The following is a 10,782-nucleotide window of genomic DNA, read 5'->3' as shown; positions in this document are numbered from 1 at the left end:
TTCCTCTTTTTCGCTTTTCTTACAACTATTTTTGGTTGACCGAAAAACAGATTATTACTAAAATAATTCTAATGAAACTAATAGAAAATATGTAGATTTGTGTTTATTTTTTAATAATATTATCTACATTTTACATTCGAATTTACGTACGTTATACCAAGAAATTATAAAAACTCAGCCCATATTACACATAATATAAAAATATTATCACAAAACTTTTTCTAAAATTATTTTGACGATAATAAAAAAAAATTTTTATTTATTTTTTAATGAAACATTAAATGTCTTTTTGATTGAATAAAAATTAATTTTCACTACATATCTTAGATTATAAATAAAATTAGCATTTAACGAGGAATGAACTAGCTCAAAGTGTGGCTCAGTCAACAAGAATGTGAATTGACAAGTCCTAATTTTCTTTAAAACTTACTTTAGGTCAAAAGCCCAAGTTGCCACCTCGAAATAACGCCCCCGTGTGAAGTTAAGGAAAAATCTATTTAATCCAACTAAACATAATTGATACTTGTGCACATAAAGATATGGTTTCATCTTTTTAAATTATTTGGCAATATCATATTATTGGTTGTTGTATTTATCTCTTCATCTTTGGTAATTCATCATTTGCGATAATAGTTTTGCTATCTATAATATCTTGTAAACTAATGGGAGGCATCTGTCTGAAACGTCATGAAGTGTGGTCGTAGTAAAAAAGTTAAATGATTTGATTGTTGGATTGGTTTTTAGTTTTCACACATATTCCTGTGATTTCCGGTTCAGCGTATTTTTAGATCAATTTGTGTATTTATGTAGTAACTTCACCATACTAAACTGGTCACCGTTTTATGGACAATTGCGTGTGCTGTAAAATAAAACGCTGGACGCCGTTCAGTGAACTGTGTTTTTGATCATAATCGCAATATGCCAGCTGATGTCTGTAATTACTATATCGTTGTCCCTGACGTTTTGCTCCGTTATGCCGTATAATAACCAACACCACTGGTAGCAATAGTGACGATGTACTTAAAATTATGATCTGCCTAACAAATTACGATAGGAGAAGAGGTTGCGCAAACGGAGAATTTTGGGGGGAAACGACAAAACCGATTTAAATTTTTAACGGTCGCTAGTAGAAGAAACAGGAGAAGAATACTTAAATAATAACAATAACTATAAACCGACAACGTCCAATAAGATGGACGTGACAAAGTGCAAGGTGCGTCGCCGTCGTTGAGCGCCCCACCGCAACGCGCGCTTGGTGGCCTTCCGGCGTCTGACGTCTCCAGCCGACAACGTTCGAACAGTTCATGCGTTCCCGGCGTACGAGCGTGACATTGGTTCTTCGTTGCCTTGCGCCATTTGTGATACGAATGTGTGCCGTTGAAACATCTGATTTCCGTACGTTAAGTTTTAATAATAATTAATAAAAATTCGTTTTAAACCAAATTATTAAAATTAGTGTCGCGATGTGTTCTTTATAGTGTTTTGACATAACAATGAGCTTCAACAGGTCAACGATGACCGCCACTAGGAGGTCGAGGCGTTCTAATAAACTTGTGTATCCATGTCGAGTGGAAGGATGGCTCAATGTATACGGTAAGAAAATGAAAAAAAATTAATTGTTATTAATTGTCTATTATTTTAGTCACTAAAATAATAATGGAGGTATTTCTCCGTATTATTCCAATACGTGGGAATGGTCGTTGAACAATTGAAATATTGGTAATTAATTTACAAAATTAATGGTAATATTGTTAAAAAGCTATTATACTAAATGTGTGAAAATTAAATTAAACGCGATTGTCTTAGTATTTAAATTGAAAATTTTGCTGCCCAGATTGTTTGTATATAATTAAATTTAAGTCATGCTGTATGACTAAGAAAAATTAATAGTAGATTATCATAATGCAATCATTACCGCATTGACCAATGTGTTCATAAACAGTTATTCCGTTTGTCCAAAGTTATTTTATTTATCCTTAACGTAAAATTGTACTTTGAATACTAATATAATATTCTTTTGCCCGCATAATTAATAAATTAACTTTGGAATTTAAAACAACAAAATTACTTCAACATAAAAAAATCAACATAATATTTTTAAATTTTGTATAAAACATTATTTAATGAGAATAATGCAAATCACAATAAATTAGCATTTGCATGTGTTAAATTTGAAATTATTTTGGAAGTATCAACGTTGCTGAATGCTCTTTTCAGTTCGGTTTGTTGATGACTACAACATTCGATTGTTATATTGTTGTTATAATGAAAAATATACTTAGTATTAAATTTTTCTATTTTACTGTAGTTGAATTCCACGCAAAATATACACGTTAGTTAGCAATAATGCTTGACACACGAATTATATAAATTTTATTTTGCATTATTCGATTTTTAACTTTGTCCATTATACTTATATATAATTATAGATATATATATAATTTTATAATCACTATGTTTAAACTCTAATTTCAATAATATTATTAAACAAAAAAATTGCATTAAATGGTAGAAAAATTAGGGGAATTAATTGGAGTAATTACATTATCCCATTAAGTCACTCATTTTGGCGTTCATAGGAAGATACCTATATCTTGAATTACGATTTAATTTTATAAATTATCCTCTAGAAAAAAATGAACATTTGTTTAATAATTTTTACTGTTTGTACATATTAAAGAAGAATTCTTGAATTTTACCGAAATTTATTAAATGGTTTATAAAATGCTAAAAGTTATCATCATACTTTTCCCTTATCTATTAAATATTTCACATCTTTATTTAATTTATTTTAAAATGTTTTCAATGTATTAGTGTGTAATCAATTATGTCAATTTGTTTTGTATGATATAATACATTAAAAAAGTTTATTAAAAGTCGTATTTAAAATTAAAATTTTATTATATTCATTCATATGATGATATAACTGCTGTTTTTTGTTTTCTCTTAATAATAATATGCACATAATAATCGATTTTCAAATTTTAAGTATTTCATATAAATAGTAAATACATGAAATGTGTAGAAGTTGTTGACATTTATTATAATAATTGGCTACTCATCAAAATAAGTTAATAAATACTAATTTATAACTCTAAACGGATCAGATTACAATTTAAATGTATAAAATACTTTCTTATAATATCGATATTATGAAATTCATATCATAATATTGAATCATCATAATTGAGCATTCATTAATCAATTATAATTTCTAAGTATATTATATGTTATTTTCATTACATTCTGTAATAATTCTAAGATAATATGCGTCACTTGAATGATAATATTTAATTTATCATCTTAATTTATACTTAAAAGATCATTTTATAGTCCGCCGACCAATTTGTATGTAATTATTCATTATTAATTTTAATATCATATGCTGAATTGTAAACCAATATAAATATTTAATTATGAAATTGAAAGATAATGCATTTATTGATATGAATATAACAAAATCATGCTCAAAGTAGCGGCATGTATCTGTCAAAATATCTAATAATAAGAACTGTAAATACTAAGGTTATGAATGAAATAAAAACACATAATTTTCCAGAAACCAGTTGATACTATGAGTACATTGCATATATTACACGGAATAATATCGTGTTCGATTTTTCTCTAGAAATGTTTATCATATAATCATTAAAATTGTTATTTTAAAGTTCCTGTTGTATGGTTATTATACTGTATACCTGTTGAACACTGCAATCAACTTTTTATAAAAACTTGTTCTTGCATGTAAATAAAAACTTTGAATTCGATGATACACTATTTAATAATATTTTTATTAGAATTTCAAACTATAGTATGTTGAAATATAATTTTAGGTTCGAGTATCATATCTTTTTTATTGTTATTGGTGCAACTTTGATTCTTATAGTTTTGTGTAATATGAGTATTAGTGTTTTTTTCCTATCAATTTTTTTCATTATTACTTCTTATGATATCACTTTTTACCTACCTTAAAGTACCACAGGATTACCATCTTTCTTAAGTTGAATAAACTATGTGCATTTCACTATAAATTATAAATGTTATCTAATCATGTATTCTAATCATAAGTAATCGTCATTTAGTTGATAACAAGTGGTAATTTTTTTTATGTTTAATTATAATAATTTCAAAAATGTGATCTAGAGTCTATATTGATCTATTTTATTACCCAAGTATTATTCAGACTATGTTATACAAACTGATAAAATATATTTTACAGAAAAATTATCATACAAATTGATAAGAAAAGAATCGTTTCAAAATAATTGATTTGTGAATTTAAAAAAAAATATATAAATTATCTCTCCTCTATTTCATTTTGCATTAATTAAATTCATTAATTGTTCAAATTGATGATAAATATTGTATTACGAGGAAAATAAAATATCACTATTAACTAGTAGGTGTAATAAATAACTACCTAAATGTCACATATAGAGTTAATCATTTTTGTTTGTGTTTTATATTATTATTTATTAATTTTAGCTGTACATTTACAACACTGATTTATTTTCCGATTAGTTTATCAACAATATACTTTTTTTTTTTACTATAGTAATACTGTGTCTTGAATATTTCATAACATAAATTAACAATGTTTAAAACCCGGTAAAGGCTATTATACTTGATATATTTTTTATTCAAATCTACTGGATGATTTTATAGTTTTTTTATGGTACATAAAAGAGTTAAGAAAGAAGTCATGATAATTCCATTCTTATACGATACTAAAATTCAGATGAAAATATTCAAAAATAAGATATAGAACTCATATCTTACTTGTTCTGATTCGTTTAGTGTTAAAATCATTATGACTCACGACTAATTTTGAAACGATAGAGAAAAACGAAGAAGTGATCAATGTAGGAGCTGAATAAACTGTTAATGAGAATGAGCAAATGTGTATGACTAACATTATAGTTTTTGTACATCATATTGAATATGATTTCTATTCCACATTATACTGAACAAGCAATCGCTTTTTGTGTGTGTATGGACATAGTGGACATGCTTTCTCTTTGGCTTTGTTTTTGCCAAACTGGTATTTGTAAATATATAAATTTTATGTTTCTCGTACAAAATTTTAACCGAGATTTTTTTATTAAAAATATTTTTACATAATGTGTACAAATTAATATACTCCATCGAAATTTTTCTAAAACGAATAATGATTTTTTTTAGTAGATTTTCTCTTTATATTCACATTTTTAAGATTCATATGCTAATTATAAAATTATTTGTCATATTAGTAAAAACGCGTTTCTTCTACTAATTTTTGTTTACATAAAATCTTAATTATTCAAAAAATGTTATATTTAATTACATTGGCTGCTACTGAAATTATTGTTAAAGTATTAGTGTTAAAACTCGAAACTTCAAAAACTGTCTGTCCGTTATCAAAATTTAATAAAAGTTTATTTACCTACATTTTAACAAATGCGCATCAAATTTCTTGTAACTAGTATGATACTCTGTATAAGACTCTAATAACCTTATATTGCCTTGATATTGTTTCCAACCTACGAACAAGGACACATATCTCTACAAAAAAAAGAAGAAGAAGCACAATTTAGTTTGTAACTGACAAATAATGAAAATATATAACAAAGAAACTTCTTTAATATTGGTTCACGTTTTCATTAATTCTTTTTTGAAATAAAGTATTGAAGCGTCTAAAATTAGTAAAACAAACGATTTTGAGATAATTTTTAATTTTTCTATATTTAATCACTGATGATTACAAATATTTACATATTTTCTTTAAAGAAAAAGTTTTTTTTCTAGTGATAAAAAACTACAACAAAAATTCATTAACTATTTTGTTCATCAATTAATATTTTATAAATTAGATTTTTATAAATTAATGGTTTTGAAACATAATATGTGGATAAAAATGATTTGGCATTAATAGTAAATAGTTGGCATTCGTCAAACAATATTTGTAACTTGTTTGACCCATTTGAACCTTAATAAAATGGCCTGCATTAAGTTGACATGATTTTAACTTAAATTAATTAATTAAATATGTTTTAATGAATTATAGTAAATTATGAATAACTTTTTACGTTTTTAATCTTGTACATATTTAAAATACCTTAAGTAAAATTTTAGCCGAGCAAATTTTAACGTAGGTTATTTATATAACGACTTATTTAGTTATGCGTTTTATTAAATGTAGGAAATTAATTTGAGTAAGTTTTACTAAATGTCATACATGTTTTTATTGAAGATATCCATATTACTTTATGTAATAGTTAACTGTAAATATTTTTATCAAACCTAAAAATGATGTCATTATTTTTACGTGTTTTTAAAAAAGCTACTTTCTAGAACAACTAAATATTGAGTGTCGAGGTTTGTCAGATTTCATACATAATATGTTTTTTGTTACAACATTTTTTAACTTATTTTATTTAATTGCGAGTAATCTAGTTTTATTTGTCAAAGTTTTGCTAAAAACTAGTAGTTAATATTTTATGACTAAGCTTTTTTTGATAATAAATGAAATCAAAATAAATAAGATCTAAAGAGGAAGACTAAAAAAGAAAAATTATAAATTTTGACTTAGGTAGCCACACATAAAAAACAAGATTGTTTATTTTTAAATCTTATAGCTCATTTGAAAAACTTTAATTTGATATAGATTAAAGGATACAGATTTTAAATAACATTTTAAATTTTGAAAGAAAAAATGTATCAGTATGTTACTGTTTACCTATGAATCCATAGTCCAAAAAAACTACAGCACGCCTCGATTTTTGGACTATAGACTCGGATTTAGCAACTTCAAAAATATAAGGTAAACATAGTCTGGCCATAAATGATAGAGAATGGATATGTTCTTCCTATACATTTGATGTTTTATGACGCGGTCCTAGATAGCAGATATATCTCTGACTCACTAAAGTGCTTTATCCACAATGTTTAATTCAGTTAAGATTGTTATAGAACTAAAAATTATTCATTAAATTTGCTCATAAAATAATGAAATTTAAGCACCTTAGGTAGTTTTTCGGGAACGTTTGATAATGTTGTACCATCGCTATCCATTCTTTATAACTATGGGTCTATTGCCCAGGATTCACAAAAAAAAAAAAGATTTTTGAGGTTATATCAAAACCCTGGCGTGCTGAGGTTTTTACGCTGTAAGATTCGTGTTCAGCGACCTCAAAAATATTAAATAATCATGGTCTAGACTACTCTAGACTCTGATTGTCTTAAAATTGAAATAATGGAGTTTTTTAAATTTTCGAAACGGATATCTTTAATTAAATTAAATTTGGTTTTTTTTGCGTATTGATCTGCAAAATTGGTCCAACCAGAGCTAAGAATTGTTATGTGTAGAAAATAAAATGGTATAAGTAATGCCTTCTCAGTTTTTCATCGAAATTATTTGTTGTAACATATATTTGTTTAGGCCTATATTATAGTGAATTCTAATTTTTTATAATGAAGTATAAGCTATTTCAACCTAATTTCTTGAATTTTGGCATTTATAACTAAAATGTTGACGTCAAAATATTTTATCGATTCGAATTACTATAAATAATCTGCATGATGTATATTTTTAATCCCTACTCGTCGTTCACGGAAAATTAGTATCAGCTGACATTTCTGTAATGTGATACATGAAATAAGCGACATTTCCAAAGGTCGTGCAGTAATCGAATATCTTAAAGGTTAAGTTGTTACAATACATTTTTACTTTAATAATTAATTCGTTTTTAAGAAACATTCAGTTATCAAATAGTTTTTTTCCATTTTGTCAATTATACTTTATAAATTGTAAATTTTTTGATAATCCTTTATTATAAAATGTATTATAAGTCGATGTATAGTAGTATACGATAAAATTTATATTAAAACTTGAACTATGGTTATAAATTACTGAATTTTAAACAAGGCTATTGTTATATTGTAATTGTAAAATTGTGTATGGGATAAAAATTTAATGTATTAGGTTAAAAGAGCTCGTGTTTTGACATTTTTACACTAGGTATTACGTTTTAAATTACTTTATCAATTGAATAATTTGATTTTTAAAATAAATTATAAAGCTTAAAATGATGTTTTTATTTAAAAATAGTAATTATATAATTTTTTTTTGAAAATAATTTCCCGTAATTTCAATCCAAAAATTTATTTAGTAAAAATTATAAACAATATCAACATTAGTAAATCTGAATTGAACGTATTATTTATCTATTGCTGTACGTTTCCGATATTACTATATAATTGCCATCATTTTATAACAATTTATTAAACTAAAATTCAAAAACATTAGTCTGACGTCTCATAATAATTGTTTTGAAAAAAAAGTTATTTTGAATGTGTAACATTCTTTAGTATTCCTAAACGTAACTTAAATTTAAAATATTTGATACTGACACATTTCAAATATAATTATATTTACATTTTTAAATAAATTTTTATTTGAAATTACACGATTATACTACATTTATCCAATAGTCAATCGTATGTTATAATAATCAACACTACCATATTAGTAATAATGATACTAGACTTTTTGCTTAGTTCATTAGTTATCAATTAACTTAAATATATTTTGAGATTGTCCACTTTTTGAATTAATAAAAATTATTTTACACAAAATTCAAAAATTTAATAAATATCTAATAATCTTTTTACAAAAAAAATGTATGAAAAATTTTTGTTTTTATATTTCTGTACTATCGAGTAGTATTTAGGGGTTCAGATTCGTTTCCATGGAAACTGACAAGTGCAGCATACACTCAGTCTCACTCCCTTTACATCCCTTTAGACGCGAATCGATATTAATCTCTATACTCTTTGTAAACTTTACCCTTCATAACGTAAGAATAAATAGTTGCAATAAAAACAGGGGTTAAGGTCATTAATGGCCAAATCGTAACACTTTTCCATTTGTAATTAACTGTCAATTTCAAGTTCGTCATCAAAATATTTAATAGCTAATATCCTTTGTCGTTATTTTTTGTTAATATTTTATTTTTATGTCCTTAGTTATATGTGTCAAACTATTGAAACATTATTATCTACTGTTAACTATTCGTTAACAAATGAAATAATTTAAACAGTTTTTTGTAATTAAATTTATTATTTTTGTACTTTGTATAATCAATAAGTGAAAGAGTGATTCATTAAAATATATGTTTTTTATTCAACAGTTATAAGTACGAACGGATTCAGTTTTACATAACAATAATATATCTTACTGTTCAGTTGAATTTTTTTTTGATATATACTCTTTAAAAATGAATCTAAGAAAATAAATTTTATTATTTTAAAATAATATCAATTTAATAATGACATAAATAACCATATCTTATATTAAGAAAAATTAAAACTATATTAAAAATATTATTAATTTAAAAAACTTTGAGTTTAATATTTTTAATATTTTTTAGTTTTTTAAATTAATAATATTTTTAATATAGTTTTAATTTTACTTAATTAATTAGCCACAAGTGATAAATTTTTTATTACATATCTTATAGGTGACACTTATTGATTGAAGAACACAAAATAATATTTTATAGATTTTCATTGTGTATGTTAACACAAGTAGCTATTAAAATTATTTTAAATATGATGAGCTTATTGATTTACTTAATTATTTCCACTCGGTTTTAATATTAGACGACCTATAGGAATTATTCATTAACCATAATTGGTCTTTTTAAATTAAAAATTCAAGATTCCATAAATGTTACATTTAATAAAACTGTATTAATGTTATTATTTCTTGAATATTCAGTCGAGCGTCTTAAAAAAATAAATAAACTTTATTAGAGCATATTACCAACATGTAATTTAACAATACATTTTTTAATTTTTTATGTACCTACATATCTGGGAAAGGTAAATTTATATCAAAAATTTTATACTTTTATCAATCAAGAAGATTTTGAAGATTTTTTAGTACAAAATAAAGAGACATCATTGAAAAAAATGTCATGACATTGAACATTAACTGATTTCTAACAAAGATAAATTGCCTACGAAAAACAATTAGTTTTTTTATTTAATTATTGTGGGTGCTTATTCTTTATTTTGGGTTATTGTCATGACTATCTAGTGTTAACTTGAAATTTTCATCCTTGACCATTAAGAGATATACGAGTTTGTTATTGCCAAACTAATAGGTGTGTGTGTGCTTGTGGTTAATGATCACCAGTTGCACTTATGACTCATAGAATAGTACAGTGCAATACCTAAGTTACAGTCGTGTAAAAGTTATCCTAACAACAAGGCAACGTATATGATCTCATCTTTGATTTACCGTTCATGCTGGGACCATTTTTAGTCATGCGCAATTTGTATATTTACTATTGTCTAATTTAAATACTCAACTACTATGAATATTTGATTTTAATGAACATTAATTTTCATAGTCTTTGTAACCATTTTAACCTGTTAAAATGTTATCATTATACTGTTATTATTAGTGTTTAATTAATACGTTGCTCAATAGTTTATTGTTTATGTCTGTATCAACATATAGAAAGTAATGTGTTTTATCTTTTAATTTTACTTCAAAAAATATGTGTTGCTTATCGTAAACAGAAGACTCTTTCAAGGCTAAATAAACTTATCGATTTCGTATTTAGTCAGAAACTCATTAATGTTAACTTTTAAGTTGACGATTAACTTTCGTATTACACATATAGTATAAAAAATTATTTTTTTTTGGTATATTAGATTTAGGAGAAAACCTTAAATATATCATCAGAGTTCAATAAAAAAACCGATTTATTGTTTTTAAGTATGTTTTTGTCTTAC

General features: G+C 24.8%; 1 protein-coding gene across 2 annotated transcripts in view; it reads left to right on the top strand.

Moving 5' to 3' along the window:
• The first annotated feature begins 1,304 nt into the window (after window positions 1–1,304).
• LOC126896214 (ras GTPase-activating protein raskol-like) overlaps window positions 1,305–10,782 on the top strand; it is a 74,633-nt gene continuing 65,155 nt past the window's right edge. The window contains exons 1-2 of one of the 2 annotated variants that reach the window (XM_050668801.1): window positions 1,335–1,395; window positions 1,479–1,593. In XM_050668801.1, the coding sequence (XP_050524758.1) occupies window positions 1,494–1,593 (100 nt within the window). In that variant the 5' untranslated portion in view covers window positions 1,335–1,395; window positions 1,479–1,493. Of the gene's footprint in view, window positions 1,594–10,782 lie in introns of both variants that reach the window. The other variant, XM_050668800.1, reaches the window with a different exon arrangement.

Source organism: Daktulosphaira vitifoliae, unplaced genomic scaffold (assembly GCF_025091365.1).
Source record: "Daktulosphaira vitifoliae isolate Bord-2020 unplaced genomic scaffold, ASM2509136v1 Scaffold_1, whole genome shotgun sequence".
Lineage (NCBI taxonomy): Eukaryota > Metazoa > Arthropoda > Insecta > Hemiptera > Phylloxeridae > Daktulosphaira > Daktulosphaira vitifoliae.
The sequence above is the reverse complement of the archived record's forward strand: the minus strand, read 5'-3'. Positions and strand labels throughout refer to the sequence as shown.